We start from the raw sequence: 24,017 nt of genomic DNA on the forward strand, positions 1-24,017 counted from the left end.
ATGCACACGCTTACGTGAAGGGACAAACAACACACACACACACACACACACACACGCATGCACGGTAACCTTTTACAATTGCCTGCCGAGAAGGTGAGCAAGTGTGTGTGTGTGTGTGTGTGTGTGTGTGTGCGTGTGCGTGTGCGTGTGCGAATGTGTGTGTGTGTTGTGCGTGCTCAGTGTAAATATGCATGAGTAAGGCTGCCTGCACATATTTTTCATGGTCAGTGGATAAAGGCAGGAATGGAATGAGGTGTGTGTGTGTGTGTGTGTGTGCACGCCTGCCTGCGCACTGATGCACGAGTGTGTGTTGAGGCGAGGTGGAACTGTGAGTCATCACTCGTGACTCATAAAGCATCGGCAAATCAAAGCGGCTCATTTTAACACATTGTCCTGTGGTGGAAACGCACAGATGGACGTGCCGCACACACACACACACACACACACACACACACACACACACACACACACACACACACACACATGTACTCGCAAACATGCACACACGCTTAGTGTCGCAGCCTTTGGATCTTTTGCTAAATGCTCCTGTCGGTTGTCTTTTCATACACACATCCACACATGTGCACACCTTTGTGCGACACACACATTCACACACACTCACACACACACACACACACACACACACACGGGGACCAGCTCCGTGCTGACTCTGCCATATGTGAGGTTGGCAGTGGCAGCAGGTGCCAAAGACAGGAAGAAGCAGGCAGTGGCAGCTCAGTACAGCACGTCTCCTCCGCCGTCGTGTTGCAGAGCCAAGGAAAATTCCACATTTGTGATTAAGATTTTAGCTTTTCGCTCACATCAAAACCACAGAAATTCATCTTCACATCTCATCGTTAGTTTCTCCGTGAGACTTACTTGGGTTGTCTTGATTTATTTATTTATTTTACCAACAGAGTGAACAATTAAATAGAACAAAACGCCAATCAGTGCTTTTCATCAACAACAAAGTGTGTTTGTAATTGCAATTACGATATTTTTTCCTGCAAAAAAAATGCACGTTTTCTGTGCAACATACAAGAAATGCAAATTCTGTTCGTGCTCAACCACAATTAGTGAACGAGGCGGAGGTGACCTTCTCCTCCACGTTTAAATGGCGGTGAAACTAATTGTTTTTCACGTGGTTCGGTTTTAAACGATAAGTTACAGCTCTCCCGAGTCTTTATAATGAAGACGCCATCTTTTCATTTTCTCCACACACTCAGATTGTGCAGCGCAGAGCGGAAGGTTCACTCGACATCCTGTCATTTATATCAATTCAATCAACCACTTAATTAAACCAGCGGCGGATTGTTAAAAAATCAAATCATCTTTCACTGGCGCCTGCAGGAAGCATCAAATAGTCGCGTGTGTAATTTTTTTTTTTTTTTTTTTTGTGTGTAATTGTCATATCTATAATTAAAACACAACACGTGTCAGTACCTGCTGATTGCAGCTTATTACCAGCCACAGTTTGATTCATTCACTTTTGACACAATTTGTTCTATTTCGCTTCCAATTAGACAAAATAAAATAAATCAAAATCAGACTTTTGTGTCAGAAACGAGCAGGTTGCTATCGAGGTTAGCGGGAGGTGAATCTCTGATATGATGATGACAATTACGAGTTTCACTGCGACAAACAACAACGATATCGGTGGCTTTTTTTTTTCTGTCGTTGTCGTGTTGCGTCTCCACTCTTTGCCGTCATGGCCGCTGCAGGACTCCTGCGCTCGTTCAAGCTTTCAGCAGCAGCAGCAGCAGCCGAGCAGCAGCAGCTGCAGCAGCACCCGGAGCCGCAGCGCCACCTACGTCCCCGCCTTATCGGCCAAACGCAGCAGAGCCGCTGAATCCGCCGCGAGCGCCGTTCCGCGTTTATTGGTAATTGCAGTCAATTATCGTCCCGTTCGCGAGTGTCGACATTAGCATTTTTTGTTCCACTCGCTTGCTGTCGCACGACGCCAAGAACAGAAGAGGCCGCCGCCGCCGCCGAGTCTCCCCCCAAAATTGAGACATCAAACGGACTCTTGGAGGAGGGAGGAGGGAGGAGGGAGGAAGGAAGGGGAGGAGCGGGAGGCGGAGGAGGAGGAGCGCAAGGAGCCGATGGCAAGGAAAGATGGGGACGCCTGCGGGGAAAGTAGCAGGTTTGGAGACGGGTGAGGCGGGTGAGGCTGCAGCGATTCTCTGCAGGGTGTTTTTCTCTCATCCAGAGAGTGAGAGAGAGGCAGAGAGAGAGAGAGAGGGGGGTGGGGGGGATCCATTTTTAGTTGTGAGGAGGACGGTGCAGGCGCTCCAGACATCTCTCACCTGTTCTGGGAAGCCCCTCCCCCCTGGCTGCCGCTGCTGCTGCTGCTGCTGCCGCTGCTGCTGCTGAGGGCGGCGGCCCGCTCGCCCCAGACGCTCCATCTGGCACCTCGACTCCGACGCTGCTTTGCAGTTTTTGGCCAAAAAAACACGGACGTGACAAGTGAAACGCACACTTGCACACCCTTGCGCGCGCACAGACACACACAGACACACGCAGTGAGGCGGTCATGGCGCTCGCCTGCCTGCTGTCGGCTGGGACGAGCTGAAACTAGATTCATTAAAAACCTGCTTCACTCCCTTTGTTTGAGGAGCTCTTTATGCACTTGTTATTTGGTTAACAACCTGTGTTAAGCACTTTCATTAGGTATGAGTGTGTGTGTGTGTGTGTGTGTGTGTGTGTGTCACGCTCATCTCTGCTTCCCCTCGTTCCTCCCGCGGAGGCTTCGCAGCGACTCGCTGTTCATACGTGCCGTGATTTATGCGCAAATCCGCGTGTGTGTGTTTTTTTTTTCTTGTGCGTGTCTATGCACATGTGAGCGTCTAACGGGGATGAAACCGAGTCTGATCTTATCCAGTTGAAGACAAACACACTGTTCCGCCTGCAGACATTGTCATGGAAACAAGCTGGTTTCCCAGGGTAGCGGAGAAAAGGCCAAACCGCAGCTGCACACACACACACACACACACACACACACACGGGCACGGGCACGCATAGCTGTGAGTGAGCGACAGATTAAAAAAACAAAAAACAAACAATAAAAACAGCGACAGGAAATGGAAGCCAGCTTTGACAGGAAGTGTGTTTCACTCCTTTGTCTTTGAGGCATCGTAGAAGGGGATCAACCACGTTTGGTGAAGTGAAGCGAAAGTGTGTTTGTTTCAGGGGAAATTCACTAAGCGAGGGGATCAGTCCAGAGCCTTTTACATGTTTGACTGCTGCGACGGTTCCGTGCACGCCGCTCTTCGCCGCTCTCGCCTCATTGTACAGACAAAGAGCCAATCAGCTGCATCGCAGGGCCAAAGCCTCCAACAGCCCAGCAGCCTGTAGCCGTTCTTTCCTCAATCCTGATGGAATGAAACATCTTGAAAATAGTGGTGGACAGTTTTTTTTAAGAATGAGAAAAAGCCCCGAAATTTGATTGTTCCAGCTTCAGAAAAAAGGTGATATTTGATTGGATGTAGTTGTGTTTGTTTGTGTTGTGACAGTGACATTTTTTCACGACTGGTTGCTGAAAGACTCGCCGCAGTTTTACAAAGTGTTGCGTCTCGCAGTGTCAACAGCCGCTTGTTATCCAGAAAACAGTGATTAATTTTCCCAACAGGGGCCCGTTGCACGAAAGTAGGATTCCGTCATCCAAGATCAGTAACTAAGCCGCGCTCAACCAATCCACAACACGCGTGTCCAGGCTTAATCGGTTGCACAAAAACACATCCAGGATGAGAGCACACGGATAAACAAAAAAGTTATCAGACAATTGTATGCCCAGCATCTACAGCAGCAAATGCAACTGGCTGATTTGGGCATACAATACAAAAAAAAGACTGCAGACATTTTATTAGAGTCCGAAATAAAAAGGAAAACAATAAGAAAACTCAACCTTGAAATGGAAATAAATAAATAAATAAATAAATAAATAACTTGAATTAGAGCTGAGCCATGCTTTCAATGCACACTGTATGCTGACTGGAACAAAAATGATAATAATGTAATAATAATTATTCTCCTTTCCTCTCCCAGCTCCAAGAACATGACACATCTTAAAATAAATAAAGGTCAATTGAATTATGATGGTGTCTGTTTGTTTCATGTATGCATGATGTGTATTTTTATATATGATGCGTGGTAAAGTATAAGTTATGTAACAAATTATCAAATGATTGCAACATTATCCCAACTAATTTCTCTATAATGATTGAAATTAAATGATTCCAAAGGTTGAAATAATATAATTAAATGATTCCAAAGGTTGAAATAATGCCAGTGAGTCTAGTTGAATGTGGTCACAATGTGCAGTGTTGAGTGGAATAACTATTGGTTTCCGTTGGTGGCGATTGTTTACTGAAATACAGGGTGAGATTAAATAGATCCTAGAATTTAGCCTGGTCTGGAGCAGGTTCACTCCACAGAATAAATCTCCATGGTAATTTACACCATAACATGTTGCTCTTCCACCTGTCCTACTTTTGTGCAACCGGATCACGGATAAATTAATCCAGGATGACCAACATATCCCGGCTTAATCCCTTATCCTGGTTTCGTGCAACGGGCCCCAGAAACGACTTGTCGGGTTGTTGTTGTTTTTTTCAACTTAAACTCCCACAAGACGTCCTGACTCACCGTAAAAAAAAACAAAAAAAACAAAACACTGCAAACATAGAATCCAGCTTTTTTGCGGCAAATAAAAGTCGACCCTCTTGACGAATCATAGCCAATTAAGTCTTCATTCAGCCGACGGGATTCCTCGACTATTGACCGTCAGGCCAATTAACACCTTCCTGGCAGCCGGCAGGAGGCGCTTCCTCCTCGGCTCTGCAAATACATTCCTCACATATGAGAATAACAGCAGCGGCAGAGGAGGGAGCGGGGGGTGGAGGGGGGGGGAGGAGGAAGAGGAATGAGGGAAGAGATAGAGGAGAGGGAAGGGGAAGAGAAAGAAGAGAGAAGAAAGAGGACGAGGAGATTGAGGGGTGGAAGAGGAGGAAGACAAGGAGAGGGAGAACGAGGAGGAAAAGGAGGTGGAGAGATGGAGGAGGAGGAGGAGGGAAAGAAGAAGAGGGGGAGGAGGAATTGGGGGAGTTGAGGGAGGAGAATGAAGAGGAAAAGAAAGAAGAAGAGATGAGGAGGAGGTGGAGGGGGTGGAGGAGGAGGAAGAGGACAAGGGTATAGAGGAGAGGAAAGGGGAAGGGAAGGAAGAAGAGAGGAGGTGGATGGAGGACGAGGAGGAGGAGGAGGAAGAGGAATGGGGGACGAGAAAGAGGAAGAGAGAAGGAAGAGGGGGAGGAGGGGCAGGAGGAAGAGTCCTCAGCACCCCAACCCGACACTCTGTCATTGGGTGTCACTGGGTGTCACTGGGTGTCACCTCCTCCTCTGCAGTTTTGCTCCCTCGGCGTCGGTGTGACGAGCCAATCGGCTTCCGGAGCTGTTAGCTGTACATCAGCGGAAAGGCCCCATCGTAACCTTCCAACAACTGGCTTCCACGGCCAGGCAGCGACTCATTGGCACTTTAGCTCAATCTGGAGAGAGAGAGAGAGAGAGAGAGAGAGAGAGAGAGAGAGAGGGAGAGAGAGGGAGCGCGAGAGAGAGAACGAGCGGGCGAGCAAGCAGCTCCAGCATGTGTTTGCATGCATTAGCCGCCGCCGCCGCCACTCAGCTGTATACTGTCGCACAGCGCCGTTAATCCACCTGTCCGTTAATAAGAAGGGACGCCTTCCGCCAGGATGTTGGAGTTTACGCTCGCTGAGTGTGTGTGTGTGTGTGTGCGTGTGTGTGTGTGCGTGCGTGCGTGTATTTGTGTGTGTGTCTGAGAGGCGCTGATAGCAAGAAGTGCAACGGTGAGCTAAAAACGAGGCGGCGGCGGCTATCTGGAGAATGACAGTGGCGCCGTGATTGAGGCACTGCACCCGGATTTAGATGCACCAGCATTTTTTTTCCCATCTTCTTCTTCTTCTTCTTCTTCTTCTTCTTCTTCTTCTTCTTCTCCTCCTCTTTCCTCTTCCTCACCTTTTGCATCTCAAAGTCCCTCCGTTTTCCAGCCGTTTCTTTGCGTCCTCCAGCAGCAGCCGGTCGCTCGGTGCCCTCCTCCAATCAGGTGCTGTGTAATGTGAGCCCCCCCTTATCCCCCCCTCACCGCCCTTCCCCACTCACCCCCCAACGAACACCCCCCCCCACCACCACCACCACCACCACTCGCGATGGGCTCTCAGCCTCCGTCCGCCATTTTGATTCAGTACAGCTGTCCATGATAATGTTCTCTTCACTCAATCACTCCTTGCCCCTCTTTTTGCCCTCCTTCCCCATCGCGCACACACACACACACACACACACACACACACTTCCGCCATCCCAGTCCAACACACAGTTGGTTGCTATGGAAATGACAAATCAACCCATGAGATGGGAAGAAGGAGACATATGACAAGACACAGCGCCATGTGAGACCCCCCCCCCCTTGCTTGCAAACACACACACACACACACACACCTACACACACCACACACACACGCACACACTTGGAAATCCAAGTGCTTGATAGGCAGGACTAGTGAGGGTGGTGGGACTGAGAGGCAGCTGGTCTCGGCACATACACACACACACACACACACACACACACACACACACACACACACTCCGCCCTGCCTCCCCACAGACTGCTTTATTCATTAGAGCGGCGGTTTTAATGAACGCCATCAAAGCCTGATGCCAATTACCCTCCATCTCTGCATTTTTCTTCCTATTCCCAGTCGGCCCGCTCCTCTCCCGTCTCTTCCACGCGAGTTCCTGGCATGTTTCCTCTGTGACGTCCCAACCGGCTTATAATCCGGCGGGCTCGCGGGCTTCTTTTTCCCGTGCATCTTTTTTTTTTCCCGTGGCTTCATTAAAGCAGAAAGACTGAAAGGAAATCAAGGTCCTCTCGTCAACACGGCACGTCATGGTATCGGAGTTTTACACACCGCGGCCACAGGGCTTTGGGTATTAACCAGCGTTCTTTCCCTCTCTCGGGAAAAGCTGAGGAAAAATAAGGTTAGAGCGTGGAGAGGCGGACCTGCCGACCACACTTGTGATACTTATTCGCGTGATATTATTGCGGCAGTGTTGGGGTGAATTTATAATTAAATTTTTCATGTGTTGCACCCGAAATTTGATCTGTTGAAGCAAAGAAATTCAGGATATTCTAGGACATATTTTAGAATAGAGATCCACTGGGAGATTTTTCAAACGGCATGAAATAGAATCATTAAAAATCTAAACGTTTTCAACCATGAAAAAAAAACGTTTTCATTTGCTAATGTTACATACATCTATACTCACAAGAGTGGTTGCACTTGTAGGAGGCCATATTTGTTGTTTTGCTGTGTAGCCCAGCAGGTGGAGCTGCTCAGAGTTCAGTGATGTTTCCAGTGATGTTTCCTTGATGAAACAGCTGGCAGGGGATTTGTTTGTTAGTATCCTGTCTGACCATCAGATGGCGCTAAATCTCACGCGCTAAACCTTTAAATAACCTTTCGCTGCAAGATGTTGCACGTTTTATTTCTTTTTTTTTAGTTAATTCGTTTTTTCAGTTCCATCATTACAGAGCAACAAACCACAGTTGAAACAAGGAAACACAGGGAAAACAAACAAACGCAAACCAAATTGAGTCTTTTATATAAACTCTACTGTTGTCACCTCGGCAAAGCAAATATGATGGAGATTTTCTTCTCCACCTCCTCCTGGGGACGACTCCACCGCAACAAAACGCATTAACTCGCATTAACTCGTATGCAGAAAGACTTGCACTTTGCTGTTAATCCACGTGTCTGGAAATTAAACAGTGTGGCGACGCCATCGCACAACAAACAGGAAGTGGAGTAAACAAGAACGGAGTCTAATAACAAAGCTTTGGGGTGTTGCCTTCAGGGAGCTCGGGAAAGACGATGTCTGCTGGAGTGAAGCCGTTTCACTTCCAGGGTGTCGGAGAGGACAGCAGGCACAGTTATTTCATTGTATTTATAACTAGACAACGTCAATTAAACTGTCCGAGCATGATTTCACCCACGGCCATATAGGGGCATTGCTGGTCCACATCGTAAACCAGCAACTCCATCTGATTTGATTCCCCCCCCCCATTGCCCACCCACCTGCCAGTAAACCGACAACGGTGGCCAGCTAATCTGTGACCACGCCCACAACAGTGTGGACATTTTCTTCTGACTGTCCAGACCCAGTTTGTAACGACGTGAATTCAGGTCTTCTCTTTGTATTGACATCGCCTATTTTGCAACCAGCTTTGCTGCTCCCCGCTGGCCAAGAGATGGAATGCAGCTTTTCGTCTCTTCCTCGTTGGCCTCCTGTTCAGACGTGGGGGCTTCGCCCATCTTTTAATACAGTCTGTTGGACAGACTCCCTCTTCCTCCTTCCCCACCACTGCGGCTCTGACCGATGGTTCTCCTCCACGGGATGTGTTGACAGTGTGTGTGTGTGTGTGTGTGTGTGTGTGTGTGTGTGTCCTGCTGGATCAATGCGGCGATGCTTTACGGGCTCCTGTCTGCTCTAATGACACCGTGGTAAATTAGCCCGTGAATGGCGCCGCGCCGCTCTCCACGTCCTTAATGGCGACTCGCGTAAATTCAGGGCGCCGGCGGTGGACGTCGGCGCGCCGTCGCTCTCATTGTCGAACGACTCGACCGCCATCCTCGCACCCCCCACCCCCCAACCCCCCACCTCATCTACATCTATCTGCCCACCCCCGTGTGTGTGTTTGCGAGTGATTGTGGTGGTAGCGGTTGGCCTGATTGCGTGTGTGTGTGTGCGTGTGCGCGTGTGTGTGTGTGTGCGCGTGTGTCCGTGTGTGTGTGCGCAAAAGACTCCCCTCCTCACCCCCTCCCCCCTCACTCTCCCTCTTTTCCTCGCTCAGTAAAGACTCGCCCGAGGCCCTGAGTTGGTAATAGCTTTTCTGACAGCAATACACCAATATTTACTGAGACCAGCACCCACCCACGCGCACACACACACACACACACACACGCACACACACACACACACACACACAGATTGACATGCTGGAGGACCTAGCTGCACATGCTCTTTTTTTTGCCAGCCACTTTCTCCCTTTTTGACACACACACACACACACACACACACACACACACACACACACACACACACACACACACATAGCGGCGCAAACACATGCACACACACTCTTAATTAACATGCTGGAAGCAGGAATCAGCCGCACGCTGGCGAGCAACTTGTTGTTTCTCCCTCACGCTCACACTCGGAGCCCCCCCGACAAAAAAACCCAGACAATTTGTCATAATTGCTCATTGAATCGCGGCATGTTCTCTCTCTTTTTCTCCTTCGTTCCTGCATCCTTATTATTCTACCCGTCCAATCAGACTCAGTCGAGTGCGGCCAAACTCGACACTCCCCCCTCCTCCCCCTACCCCCCCGCCTGCCTCTCACTGCTCCTCTAATAACCTATTACACACCCTCTCTGCCCGGTTTTTCTCTTTCTTTTTTTTTCAATCTGCCGCCGCTGAGCTCCGCCCCCTGCTGACCCCGCCCCTGCCGGGCCACTCCCTGCTCCGGCCTGACCCAGTATCTAGTGGCGTCCCCCTCTGTTCTCCTCATTATCACCAAGCACTAGTCCTCCGTTTTGCCGGGAGGCTCTGAAAGGAAAAAAAAGAAAAAAGAAAAGAGGCCAGCGAGGCCTGCGTGCGTGTGTGTGTGCGTGTGTGTGTGTGTGTGTGTGTGTGTGTGTGTGTGTGTGTGTGTGTGTGTGTGTGTGTGTGTGTGTGTGTGTGAGTGAAGAGAAAAATGTTGCTGTGGTGCTCAGAGGGAGGTGCGAGAGAAATACGGGGACGGTGTTGAGGGGGCGGAGGAAGGGTGAGGATGATGGTGGAGGAGGTGGGAGGGTGAGAGGGTGGGAGGAGGAGGACAGGGGTGTGAAGGAGAAAGATAATGTCACCCTCACGCCCTCCCGCACCCCCCGCTCTCACCCCTCCCCTACCTGCACCACAGTAGAACGGCGCTGGCGAACGTGCAGGTTCTCAGGCCGCCTGCTGAACCTGATCCCAGTGCAGGTGAGAGAGATGGACGAGTGAATCGGGGGGGAGGGGGGGTGGGGGGTGGGGTGTTGGCGAGTGCTCCAGGTAAGTCTTCGCCTGCTGCCCGCTCGTTATTCCACGTCCTAAATGCCGCTGCATCATCTCCATCATCTCCACCTTCCCTCTCGTGTGGCTCTTTCCTGTCGCCGTCTTTCTCGTAAATCTCTCGTAAATCAAACGAACCCTGGCGCGCCGCTGCCAGCACGCGCACGCACGCACGCACGCACGCACGCACTGTTTTTAAGCGAACGTCGCAAAACCGGCAAACGCAAACCAGCCGCTCGTCACTCAGGAACGCCGCCGTCTCCTCGTGCAGCCGGAGCAGCTGTTCTCTCCAAAGACAGGACCAAAGCTTTTTTCACGTTTCCCTTTTTTCTAAGTTTTCGAGCTCGCGACCGCCCTCCCTCCCATTCTCCCTCCATCCCTCGCTCCCTCACTCGCACGCCACTTAATCTCCAGCCCACACGAGTGATCAAAGCTTGTTTACACGGCGCGGGGCCGTGCGCCGGGAGGTGCGGAGGGAAGTGTTTTCTTCCCGGCGTCGGCGAGGCTCTTGCTTGACAGTAACGACGCTCTCAGCATCTTAAACAATGTGCTTTTGGCGTCTCGGAATCAAATTTGTGCAGCAGGACCGGCGGAGCTTTTGTCTCAGCCGCGGGCTTCTGATCAACGCCCACCGTTTTATCCTCCCGCTGGCTTTCTTTTCTTTTTTTGTTGAGCATATTGCGAAGAGAAGTACGAGTGTAGGACGCCGCGTGGATCCTGTTCTAATCACCGGCATCGTGTTCGACAAGAGCGTAACGGCTTTGTTCTGCTCTGTTCCCTCCCCCTACTCCCCACCACCCCCCTCCCCCTCCCCCCTCGCCACCGCAGCTCGCGAGGAGTACGTGGCCACCTTCAAGGGCTCCGAGTACTTCTGCTACGACCTGTCGCCCAACCCCATCCAGTCCAGCAGCGACGAGATCACGCTCTCCTTCAAGACGCTGCAGCGCAACGGCCTCATGCTGCACACGGGCAAGTCGGCCGACTACGTCAACCTGGCGCTGAAGAACGGCGCCGTCTCGCTGGTCATCAACCTGGGCTCCGGCGCCTTCGAGGCCCTGGTGGAGCCCGTCAACGGCAAGTTCAACGACAACGCCTGGCATGACGTCAAGGTCACCCGCAACCTGAGACAGGTAACCGGAGGGCGGGGGTGGGGGTGGAGGGGATGGGGGGTGGGAGGGGGCGGCGGAGCCTCCGAGAGGCGGAGCTTCAGTGTCGAGGGGAAGGGTCTTGTTGGGTTTTTTTTTTAAATGCACTGACTGGGACCACTGAGTCCATGAAGCAGAATTATTAGATTGATGAATCTCATTGCCTGAATACTTTTTTCAGCTTGTGGAGCAGCTTGGAGAATTTTCAAAGACGCCACCAGGAGTCATTTCCTGAAATTCTTCTGTGGCACGTTTTAATTTAAATTTTTTTGCGAAAAAACAAAACAAAAAAAAAAATAAATAAAATGAACACTTGCCCTGTTTTTTGCACAAAGACCAACTCTTCAGTCCTGTAGGCCAGTCTGCTGCAGTCCAGCACGGACATGTGACCGCGGCCACGGAGGGAGGGTGTCCTGCACCGGTTTGTTTTGGAACTGACGTGTGCGTGCGTGTGTGCGTGCGTGTGTGTGTGCGTGAGTGCGTGTGTGCGTGTCTTTAAGTGGACTCGTGTTAATGCAGCCTTTACTCTGACTGTAAATAATCTGCCCTTGCAGAGCCAAACACCTGCAACAAAAGAAACAAACGAAAAAAAAATGAATCTGGGCTCAGAATCCAAAAAAAGAAACGGAGCACAAGCGGAAGTTGATGCAAGCTTCACAATAGCGACCGCTCACAGCTTCACTTTGATACTTCCTGGTCAAACGTCGTCCGACGTCGCACCGGACCGCACTAGTACCTCCCCACCTGCCCCCCACCACCAAACACCTCCCCCACCCTCCCCCTCCCCCACAGGGTCAAACTAGTGAGTGCAGCGACTGTGAGCCTGAGGGTTTTTTCTCTCTGCTCCATAGGTGAGTTGCTCCTTCAAACTGTGGTGGGCGTGTCCGTGTGAGCGAGTGGACGAGTAACAAAGAGAGAGTGAGAGAGTGCAGTGTGAAGGTGGTGGGGGTGCCATGGGGAGGGCGGGGCCAGAGGGTCGGGGGTGGGGCGGGGCCAGAGGCTGGGGTGGGGCGGGGCTCAGCGCTGGCGCTCGGGAGCTTGTGACCCACCTGTGACTTGCCTGTGTGTTCTACTAACTGGACGACTAACTTTACTAACCTGCTAGTGAAACTAACCACCATCCATGGAATGATTCATTCTACTAACCTAACCTGTGCCCTCCTTCTCCTAGCGACACCTCCAACCAACCAACCGTCCAACCAACCAGCCAACCAGAGGCTTTTTTTTTTACTTTATTTCTCCTTTCCCAAAAGTTGTTCTGTTCACAGTTTTTGTTTTTTGTTTTTTTGTTTGCTTTCCTTTTCTCCCCCTTCTCCTACAAAGCACTCAGGCATTGGACACGCTATGGTAAACAAACTCCATTGTTCGGTAGTTATCATTCTAATTGTTTCTTAGTTTGGCTTTGCCCCCCCGTGTCTATTTCCTTTTCAACCATAGACATGAAAAAATACGATAAGCGATAAAAGGATAAAAGCGGTTGGTGATCTTTTTTTAAAAAGCCCCCCCTCCGTCCTCCTCCTCCAACCCCTCCCCCTCGTTACCAACCACTGTTTTTTTTAACACCCTCCCTCGTTTTCCCCCCACCCCATCCCTCTGTGACACATGTAGGCGTGTCCTGATTGGCTCATCCCTTACCTGCACGCAGAAGCCAGTAGTCCCTCCCCCCTTTGCATGATGTGACTCAGAAAAAATGAAAAAAAATAATAGTAAATGGTCTCCGGATGGAGAGGCGCCTCCCTCCCTCCCTCGTTCCTTCCTCCCTTGTTTTTTTCTCGCTCTTTGATTCCTCTTCCTCCACTCTGCCACTGCATGTTCTGCACGGTGCCTCTGACTCCCGTCTTGCCGCTGTTGCTTCTTTTATTGATTTATTGATTTTTCTTTTTTTCCTCCCCCCCCTGGTAATCGACTGTGTCCTCCTCCTCCTCCTCCTTGCCTGCGGTCGCATGCGGAGGGGGGTGGGACCGGGGAGGGGGGGCCGCATGACGCACATGTGGAATGAGCCGTGTGACCCATCTAACACCTGTGTGGTTTTGTGTGTGTGTGTGTGCGTGTGCGTGCGTGCGTATGTATTTCGTGTCTCTCCGTCCACGTGTCATCTCATTCAGAATCGCTGATGTAACAAAAGGTCCCGCCAGCCCCCCCCCTACCCACTCCCCTCTAATCGACCCCCCTCTCCCCAACCCCCACCCTTCCCCCCGACACCACACCACATACTAACAAAACTAACACCATCATCGCAACTCACCCCTTAACAACACGACCACATGATCAACTCACCATGACGCTACTAACGGCATCAGCACCATTAACCCCCGAAAAACCTCGGCGCAGCGCCACCGCCTGGCCTGACATGAGTCGCGGGCGCCTCCACTAACAACTTACTAACAAGCTCCGCACAAAGTACTAACACCTGTGTGGCACGATGAAGCCTGCGCAGACTCTTACTAACCGCCGTTCCGGCCGGGCGAGTTTCGCCTGGCGATGACGAGCGTCAGTCCGTGGCGACGCTGTGCAGCGTCGGAAGGCAACGAGCCCGACAAAACTCTTCATGTGCAGTCGATCGTGGCGTGTAGAATATCAGGGGCGATAACAGGGCCGCTATCTGTGACAGGGTGTAGAGGCTGCTGCTGTTCAGGAGCGCAGGTGGATTATGAGAAGGGGAAGGGAAAGAGGGCAGAGCAGGAATGATATGAAACTGCTTCGCTTGCGAGCTCAGAGCAGAAGATGTGAGGCTATCATGTAAAATAAAGAACACGCTGAGATTCCATAGGTTCAGTTCAGAATTGCGAATGCAATGCAGAGCAAATTGTGTTGAGTAATAGGACCGCACACGTGTTAAGATTCATCAGCCGTCGCCGCAGACCAGCGGGGCTGATATCGCTGAGCGAAGGGTGGCGTTTAGCTGCGTCGCTAATGGAAAGCGTTGGCAAAAATCCCCACTCGCGGCTCGTGATTCACAGCGCACACAAGCGAGTACTGATCGACTCTACTGCACGACAGCCCCCGCCCACCACCCCCACCACCATCAACGACAAATCAAACAAACCAAACCCCAACCAATCAGGCCCTGCACACACTTTGGACACCGCTGCAACGGGGGCTAATTTGGCCGGCGAACAGCGCCGAGCTAGCGCTTAGCGCTGCCTTTGGTGTGAGTATATAGCGTGTCCTTTCCCTGTGCTTTGTTGTGTAGGTGACCATCTCGGTGGACGGCATCCTGACCACCACCGGCTACACCCAGGAGGACTACACCATGCTGGGCTCCGACGACTTCTTCTACGTGGGGGGCAGCCCCAGCACCGCTGACCTGCCCGGCTCTCCCGTCAGCAATAATTTCATGGGCTGCCTCAAAGAGGTGATGTGTGTTTGTGTGTGCGTTTGTGCGAATCTCACTCTTATTATTGCGAAATGTGACTTTCATGTCACGACTCTGTGCTGATAAATGTTCACATGTTCGACATTTCCGAAGGCTAATTGTCTCGTCGCTTTGATTTGCTCCAGTATAAATGGAGGCAGAATCAAAGCGGGGCCGATCTCCGCGTCAGCAACGGCTTCTTAGCGGAATGAATCCGCCGAGAGTCGACGGATCGTCCGCTGCTGTGGAATTATACATTTCTACAAGCGATGACGAACCGCAGATCCGCCCGCCTGCCTCTTTTCCGTCTCGCTCGCTTCCCTTTGCTTTGAGTCATGCATCATGCAAGCAGTTTTATTTGTGTGTGTGTCTGTGTGCATGAGCTATCGTGTGCACACAGACACACACACACACAGAAACATTTGGCAGACTTACACAAACAGTTGCCCCCCCCCCCCATCCACCCACACACACACACCCTCTACCCAGCATCAGAGAGAATCAGTGATGAGTGTCGTTGAGGGAGTTGATACAGCGCTGAGCACTAACATGCTAATTAGCAACGCCACGGAGACGCTGCATCCATCCGCTGTGCACAAAATGGGCCACAGCGCTGCCACAACATAAACTGCCAATGCACGCACAAACACACACACACACACACACACACACACACACACCAAAGGCAATTCTAGCATGTGGGCACAGTGTGCATGAGCGTAAGTGAGCAGGACGGCGCGTAAATAACAACATATAACCGACCACAAACACACACACGCACACGCACGCACGCCGAGAACACAAAGCAGGTGGAAGCGGCGGTAGCGCCGCGCTGGCCCGTCTTCCACTTGACACATCAATTAAAAGAAAGAGAGAAACCCCCCCCCCAATAACTCCTGCTCTGACTCTCACTTTGATTCACACAGACTCTCAGTCAGCCGTAAACGAAGGCAGCCGAGCACCGAACCACCGTGGCAGACAGAGAGCCGTCTGTGTCGGCGCTGAATGCTAACTGAAGGCGCTCTGTGCTCCGCTTCATCGAGACTGATGGCGGGCGGCGTCGGAGCGGGGCCGCCGCTGGAGCCGAGGCTCCTTCACTGGCACATTTACATATTTAATACGATGATCTCATAATCCGCGTGAGGAGCAAATGATGATGTATGCAGCGAATCGGGTGCGTGAGTAACGTTCGCCTGTGAGCGCCCTGGTGCCGCGACAGGCAGACAGACAGACACACACACACACACACACACACACACACACACACAGGTAAGGCTACATCCTCAGGCCACTTGATGCTCAAGAACGACTTACGCACGTACGAGGACACGATGCAGCAAAGGCGCCAGAAGAAAGACGGCGGCGAGGAGCTATTCATTGGGCAGAAACCGTGTGGCGCCGCTGAGTAGCCGAGAGGTCAGAGGAGGAGCGAGCGAGGGAGGGAGGGAGGGAGAAGAGGGGAGGTGTGGTGGGAGAAGAGCTCCGGATTAATACAGCGAGGCCTGTGTGTGATCGTCCCTCTCTCTCCGCATCAAAATGCTGGCCACAGACACACTGGTGTTGCCGCTCCGTCAGGGAGAGTGAGAGAGAGGGAGAGGGGGAGAGGGGGAGAGAGAGAGAGGGAGAGAGAGAGAGAGAGAGAGAGAGAGAGAGAGAGAGCGTTCTGTGTCGGCAGCAGGGGAAAAAAGCGCAGAAGATGCTGAAGAGAGCAACAAAAAAAAAAAAAAAGCAACCGTGCAAGTGATGGATTTTTTTGGGGGAAATATATAAAAGATTTATATATAAAAAGAAATGGGGGCAGAGCTGCTGACGCTGCCGAAGGAAGTTTTTCTCGTAGGAAAAACAAAAGAACAACTAGGGTCGTCAGCATTAACGCATGAATCACGATGAGATTGAGCACATAGCATAGCACTCTTTCTTTTTTTTTTAATGGCATTTTAATCACACAAGCCTTCTGTCCCTTCTGTACACGTAGTCAGGTCCTCAAGACGCGGCGCTACGGTCGACGTTGAATCCCGCTGACGTTAGCTGTGTTCGTTTTGTGCAAATCACACAGCAGTGATGGTTTCAGCGACCACCTGCACGCTTAAACATCCAGCCAACGACCCTCAGAGCGGGGAGACACCGCTTCGGCCCAAAAATAACTGAACCGTCTTGAAATGCAAACAAAACAGAATTTTAAACATGCAAATGGAAACGCGATTAATCGCAGTTAACTATGGAAGGTCAGAGATTAAAAATGAATTGTTTTTAAACATTTGCCTGCAGACATTCAAAGGCGCCCCATTCTTGCCATTTTCAGATTCTTGATCATCAGCCTCCCTCAGTTTATTATTGAAATAAAAGTCCTCCTCACGGTGCCATGCTTAGCCCTGTGTTTACTGCCATCCTGTTAAAACCGATGCTGTGTTGGATCTCCTGCATGTTTGGAGGCGGGACAAATACGGAACAGTCTCTGAGGGCGGAGCCAAAACTTGGCCGCGTGGGTGTGGTCATCCACTTAGAATCGGTATTGATGACGTAACACACCCTTTGTGACATCACCAGCAGGACAAGGTGGTCCGCACCCATTTATGACCTCACGAAGGGCCAACGTCTAGATGCAGCAGCAGCCGGTGTGTTTTTTCTGAAGAGTGTCGGGAGAAGTAAATGCTGCAGTCAGACGCGGTTGTTGGAAAAGTGTCATAAATGAAATCTTCACTCTGTGACCTGTCTACTTAATCAGCTTCACCTTCTCTCAGTCTGTGCCACTTCCTCCCTATCGTCACTTCTGAAGAGGGTTCATCAAGGCAAAGCAAAACAACAAACCGAAGCAGAACAATCACCACGAACCAAAGCTGCACTTCTCGAAAAAGAGAAACAGTCGATTTGTTTTTCTTGTCTTGTTCTGTTGTGTTTTTGAGGAGGCTGTCAAGTGAAAGCGTTCCTCCCTGCACCCCCAGGTGGTGTACAAGAACAACGACGTGCGGCTGGAGCTGTCTCGGCTGGCCAAGCAGGGAGACCCCAAGATGAAGGTAGGAGCTTTTTCCACCCTCTCCACACAACCTGGACGACTAATTATCTTCCCCTGCATGCTGGAAGTACAGCCGCGGCTCGGTGCCATTACCTGCTGTCAGGCTTAAAACCCGCAGACTTCTGAATAAATCCGATTAATATTTTTGAGAGGCTGCCGAGGGAGTTTTGCCGCACCTGATTTGGATTTGCCTACTTTATCCCAGCGGCAGAAGTTTTTTGGTGGGAGGTGATGGGGGGAAGCGGGGGTGTATGTGATTAACAAGCCTGTCTGTTCCCAGGTGAGCGGCGTGGTGTCCTTCAAGTGCGAGAGCGTGGCCACGCTGGACCCGGTGACCTTTGACACCCCGGAGTCCTTCGTGGCTCTGAGCAAGTGGACGGCCAAGAAGGCCGGGTCCATCTCCTTCGACTTCAGGACCACCGAGCCCAACGGCCTCATGCTCTTCAGCCACGGCAAGCCGCGCCAGCAGCAGCGCAAGGACCCACGCACGCCACCTACTCTCAAGGTAAAGAGCACAAAAACAACCAAACAAAAAAACGCTCTCCTACGATCTTGGCATTTTTAAGCGGTGGACTTCTCATCTTTCTTAAAAAAAAAAATCATAAAGCCAAGAAAATCGCCTGAAAAGATTTTATTCCCATTTTGGCATCACGTCAGGTCACACGCCGTTTCTTGGCTCGTTCTGATTGGTCAGTGCGTTCACATGCATTGTGGGGGTTCCAGAGGCATGGTGGGAAGTGACACTACTGTTACACGCTCGACATAGATGCTGGACTTTTTTGGCTGGAAATGAAAGAGCGTATTGGGTCCTTGGGTCTTTGTTTAAAACCCCGGAAGAAGACTCAGGTCAGATACAGGAAGTCACTTCAAGCCTCGCGAATGCTAAAGAACTCAGCGTCGGAGCTGCAGCAGCGGCAGTTTTGTCACCACTGCTGTTTGTTTTTTTGTTTTTTTTTTGCTTTGCTCGCAGCTTGGTGTGTGATTAAACGCGGCGCTCTGCCGCAGCTCGCCACGAGGCCGTGACGTGCGTCCGGCGCTGCCACTCACACCTGCTGGAAGCCTCCTGCCTGCTGATCCAGCAGCGGCAGATTTAATTGGTCGGCTTTGACAGGAGGGTCACCTTCAAGTCCTGCCTCCTCTTTTCCAAACGCTTTCTATGGGCCTTTTAAGCAGATGGAAACGTGAGATAATTTCACAGGCTTTCGAAAAACCTTCGTCTGTCCTGCCAGCTTATTTTTATTTTCTTTATTTCTTTTTTTTTTTTGCACCCACCCGCAGTTTTCAGCTTTCAGGCGTCGGGTTCCTCCGAACGGAGGCGTGAAGCCGCAGATATCTGAATTGCCCGTCGATAACGACCTTCTTTAATTATTTCCCCCGCTGCAAATCCAAGGTAGTTTCAGAAACCGTGATGTTTACCTGAAATTGAATGACACTGCAGAAAGATCCTGATTAAACCCAGTGGTCCCCCCGTCTGCTTATCGCGGCTCCACGCAGCAATTTGCATTTTTATAGCGCTGCCGCCGCCGCCGCCGCCGCCAGCCCTGAATCCCTCCGTGTCTCTGTGGCTCGCAGGTGGATTTCTTTGCCATTGAGATGCTGGACGGCCACCTGTACCTGCTGCTGGACATGGGCTCGGGAACCACCAAGACCAAGGCCATCGACCGCAAAGTCAACGATGGGGAGTGGTACCACGTGGACTTCCAGAGGGACGGACGCTCAGGTACGCTCGCCACACGCCAACATGTACACATTTTTCACAGCCAGACCAGTGGAGCTGCCTTACTTAAAACAAACTACAAAACAAATTGTCCCCAAAAGAAATACTAGAAAGTAGCACAAATAGCCATTTTTCCGCTTCTGATAAATCTATTGCTTTGTTATTTATTCCAAATGTTCGAAAAGGGATCAAAACCAGGAGGTCTCAGGCTGCGAACCAGCGCCTAGTTGTTGGGGGCGGGGGGGGTGGTCATCACTTACCCGGGAGAGGTCTCCGTGCCCTTTGTGACATCACAGAGAACTATCATATATTTTTTTCACAAGCTAAAACATGGAACAGCAGGTACAAGATGGACTTTTCTCATTTGACTGACAGGACAGAGACCCTGAATCAGGACGTGTCGCCGATATTATGGGACTTTGTAAAAATGCCCGTATTGACCGCGTCTGTAGCCACTGTGCTTTCTGCTGCCGAATGTGATTTTCTGGCTGCTTTTGAGTACTTTTCGCTTCTCCCAATATCTCACTGTAATTGCTAACAATCAGACTACAATTAAAGCAATTGGTTGCATCTTTTTCTCAGATTCATCCCCGGGGGTGAAGACGCTTTTTTACCCTTCAGTATTTCACATCCATTTTCTGCACTTTTCCTGCTATTTGGACCAAGATAACAATCACGCTGCCGAGGAGGATTTGGCTAAAGTTTGTGTCTGGGGTGTAAATGAAAAGGCTGCCGAGCTGCTGGTGATGAGCCACTCGTCATACAGCGACACGTCCACAGCCTGCGAGACGCTTCTGGTGCTCTTAATTATAGCAGCAGCGGTGATGATGAGCGCTGGTGTTGAAAGGGATGAGTGGGAGGGGGTGGTGGTGGTGATGACTGGCGATGAGGTCAGAGCGGCTGCTGATGTTGATGTTGCCCCCCTGTGGCCCACCCAGGAACCATCTCGGTGAACAGCGTCAGGACGGCCTACACGGCTCCGGGAGACAGCGAGATCCTGGACCTGGATGACACTCTGTACCTGGGTGGGCTGCCTGAGGACCGAGCCGGCCTCATCTTCCCCACAGAGGTTTGTCTTCTCTGCTGCGTGACACACTCGTCTGAGCCAACCTTGCTGCTCTGCTTGTTATTTGTTTTGCTTAAAGCGCTGATAATTTTCCCATTTTCAGATTGTATTCATACATCATATTCAGATTTTCAGATGACTATATAACACAAAAGTCTACAAATCAATTATTTAGCGCTCTCTTTATAGCCTTCTGTTGATGTTTTTTTCTAAAAAATTTTATAGAAATGAAGAAGGATTACTGTTCGAAGTGTATGTTTCTTCTCATCCTGTCAATGTAGAGAATCCTTAAAGGTTTCTTCAAGCCCTTTTTTCCCAAAATTAAACTCGAGAAGCAGAATATTTAGCCCTCTGTTTACAGCTTCCTCTTGAAGCTGTGTTTGCAAGGGGCCAAAAATAAGTGCAGTCTCAAAGGGGCAGAGTAAAACCAAGATGGAGAGGTGTTGATGAGCCACCCTTTGTGACATCACAAATAGCTGGTTTCTCCGAGGGGTGTATTTTTTGACCCCACACACATTTGGACCAGGTGCGACCACTCGAGGATGGACTTTTCCCAGTGACTTCGTTGAGACGAGACGAAATTGGACGACAAATTAAAGCCTGGGGTCACATGATCTTTTGCTTGACCTGTGACCTTTAAACAATCACTGCATGGTTAGCGGCACTGTTGAGCACTACTTTTACCTGTTTCTCTCTCCATATTATTGGTACAGATTATTTTGGGTTTTCCCCCCTTTTTCTATTGTTGCTGTATTTGTTTCATCAGAACCTGAGTCCAAACCTTTGTGTTGAATAAACAAAACCTGAATCTGAACCCACTCCGCAGGTATGGACGGCTCTGCTGAACTACGGCTACGTGGGCTGCATCAGAGACCTGTTTGTTGACGGCCAAAGCAAAGACATCCGGCGGCTGGCTGAGGCCCAGCGGGCGGTGGGTGTCAAGCCCTCCTGCTCCCGGGAGCCGGCCAAGCAGTGCCTGTCCAACCCCTGCCAGCACAACGGCAACTGCCGGGAGGGCTGGAACCGCTACGTCTGTGACTGCTCCGGCACCGGCTACCTGGGACGCTCCTGTGAGAGAGGTGAGCACCGACTGGACCGGATTAGAGCAGACTGGATGTTTGGCAAGACGCAAAACGCGTCAGTGTTGTAAAAAGATGGGTGGAACCTCCGGTTTCAAAAAGGAGGCCAATGCAGAAGTACTGAGAGGAAGTTGCAGTCTACCATTTGGCCTGCAGGAACCGCCAAAGTCGGTTGCAAAAATATTAAAAATGACTGGAGTGCTAAACTTCGACCATGAAAAACCGGTTACAATTTTTCTGTTAGTCTAAATGTTTTGTTTTAAAAAGATTGCTGCTGTTGGTGCACTGGTAGGTGGAAGACACACTGCACTTTTGCTTCAGTCACTGCTCACCTCCAGCCCCATCCACACATCTAAATATACAATCTTCCAGTTTCAAAATCTTACCGGAAATCTAAGAACTCTCACCCTAACATCAGAACGAGTTTTTGCAAACCGGCGGGAGACGTCAGCATGACTCCGCCCCTCTTTACATACAGCACAGTCAACGGTTGGCAGTGATGCCGACAGTCACGTTGTCACCGTGGGTGGCTGAGTCAATAGACGATAAACAGCCACCGAGCAGCGAATCAATTAGCAATAAATAACTGAATCACCAGTAATATGCCATGAGTCAAAACACACCGTCACCACAGCAGCTTTGTCATTTTCAGTTTGGCTTGAGAGCGCTGAGTGATGCCAGAGGGCTGAGTGACAGAAGGCAGACGATGTTTGGCTACGAGAATTAAAAATTAGAGGAGGATGAGAACATCAAACATTTTAACCCACTTTGATTATTTTTTTCCCCTCACAACAGATTAAACCTCATTGAAAACACTTCAATGAGCCCTCATAGTGTTTTTGTTATTTATTTATTTTTTAATTCAACCTTTATTTAAGTGAATTTAAAAATATCTGCACATTATCCAATCAACAGTTTGAAAATCCTTTATTTTATGAGAGTTATTTGCAGTTGCCCCCATTGAATTAAGTAAAGGCCTTGTGAGGACACAAAGAGGTTCTGAGAGCTCAATAAATATCATCTGATTCTTTTGTGCACAATAATAGATTAATTGTGGCTCTTGTCAAATAGAACTTCCCATCGGTTCAGTCTTGAACTGGCCCGGGAGGATGAGTGCAGGCTGGCTTTGGGTTTTCTTTATTAATACAGAGGAGCTCATTTTGAGATGGGGAGGCTGGTCGGCCGGGACCAGGACCGGGCCCTGGACCAGGATTTGAACGGAGCACCGGTCTCCCACCGGAGACGGGAGGAGAAACTCTGACAGCATCAGAGTCAGACGAGGGGGGGGGGGGGGGGGGGGAAATAAAATGAATAAAAGAAGAATGAGGTTGTTTGAATTCAGGGCAGGAAGGTGTGACAGACTGGCAGAGTGGCTGGCTGATAGATAGATAGAAGGCCGGCTGCAGGAGGAGAGATGGAGTCAGACAGGAAGACGAGAGGAGAGACATTGTGTGTCCCGGATGCTGATTGGACCGTCAGCGAGCAGGAGATACAGCAGCAGCTTCAGAAAAGGCCTTGTTCTGGAAACCATGTTCCGGGGGGGGGACGTGCACTCACGCGTGCGTGCGTGCGTGCGTGCGTGCGTGCGTGCGTGCGTGCGTGCGTGCGTGTGTGTGTTTATCATCGCCAGCCATCTTCCTCTTTCTCCTCCTCCAGCTCCTCCGTCATCCCTGTGTGTGCGCTGAGGGGTCACTAACTGCTAGTTTGGTGGATTAAAGGAAGCACAGATGGAGAAGCAGATGGAGGCCGTGATTGGCTCGTGTTCTGCCTTCTACCTGCAGTTCCTGCACCTCCCGTTCTCTCCCTCTTCCTTCCCTCCACCCCCCCCACCCCCGCCTCCCTCGTTCTCCCAGCCTCTTTGTTCCTCTTCTTCTTCATCGTCTCCCTCCTCTTCATCTTGCTTAATGAACAAAGATGGTCGCGTCTACAGTTTTGACTGAAAAAAAAAAAAAAAACTACAGCAACAGCAACAAAGGTGTTGCGGCTGCGTTTTTTTTCCCCCCAGAAGAAAAATTCCACTCACTATGATGCAAAAAAATATACATTGTTAGAAAAATAATTGTGGCTGTTTCTTCTGATATTCCACCTTTTCTTTTTGTTTTTACCGAACAACATTTTTATTTTAATAATTAAGCTCTCTGCTACAACAAACAAAACCAGAGCCGGTCTCTTGCTGGGACTCAGTCCCTAATTAAATACTGTCATTCAATTCATATTTGGTTGACAAGAAGCAGTTCTAATCAGTCATAAAGGAAAAAGGGGGTTTTAGGTGGGAAAAACACTGTGGAAACGAAGCGAAAATCAGCCGAATTTACGGCTCCTGGAGAGAAAAACCTGCCTGGGAAACCGTAAAAATGGCACCATATGCTGCAATAAAGAAACAGGTAATTACCCCCCACCCTCCCTGTTCGCCACCCCACCCTGAAATAAAGCTTTTTAAGACACACTTAGGCTAAAAAATAAAAAAGGCAATCACCCGTTT

At 50.3% G+C, this 24,017-nt stretch overlaps 1 protein-coding gene across 16 annotated transcripts in view; it reads left to right on the top strand.

Annotated features, from left to right (window-relative positions):
• Nucleotides 1–24,017, top strand: part of nrxn1a (neurexin 1a) — a 67,837-nt gene that overhangs the window by 15,747 nt on the left and 28,073 nt on the right. For 12 of the 16 annotated variants that reach the window (XM_076033460.1, XM_076033468.1, XM_076033466.1 and 9 more), the window contains 8 exons: nt 10,989–11,290; nt 12,629–12,652; nt 14,499–14,660; nt 17,603–17,674; nt 17,954–18,178; nt 19,246–19,393; nt 20,329–20,459; nt 21,283–21,535. In XM_076033460.1, coding sequence (XP_075889575.1) covers nt 10,989–11,290; nt 12,629–12,652; nt 14,499–14,660; nt 17,603–17,674; nt 17,954–18,178; nt 19,246–19,393; nt 20,329–20,459; nt 21,283–21,535 — 1,317 coding nt within the window. The remainder of the gene's footprint in view (nt 1–10,988; nt 11,291–12,628; nt 12,653–14,498; nt 14,661–17,602; nt 17,675–17,953; nt 18,179–19,245; nt 19,394–20,328; nt 20,460–21,282; nt 21,536–24,017) is intronic. The other 4 variants (XM_076033472.1, XM_076033473.1, XM_076033467.1 and 1 more) reach the window with 1 other exon arrangement.

The sequence above is a fragment of the Nelusetta ayraudi genome, unplaced genomic scaffold (genome assembly GCF_046127955.1).
Source record: "Nelusetta ayraudi isolate G7.1 ecotype Tasmania unplaced genomic scaffold, CSIRO-AGI_Nayr_v1 ptg000042l, whole genome shotgun sequence".
In the NCBI taxonomy this organism is placed as follows: Eukaryota; Metazoa; Chordata; class Actinopteri; order Tetraodontiformes; family Monacanthidae; genus Nelusetta; species Nelusetta ayraudi.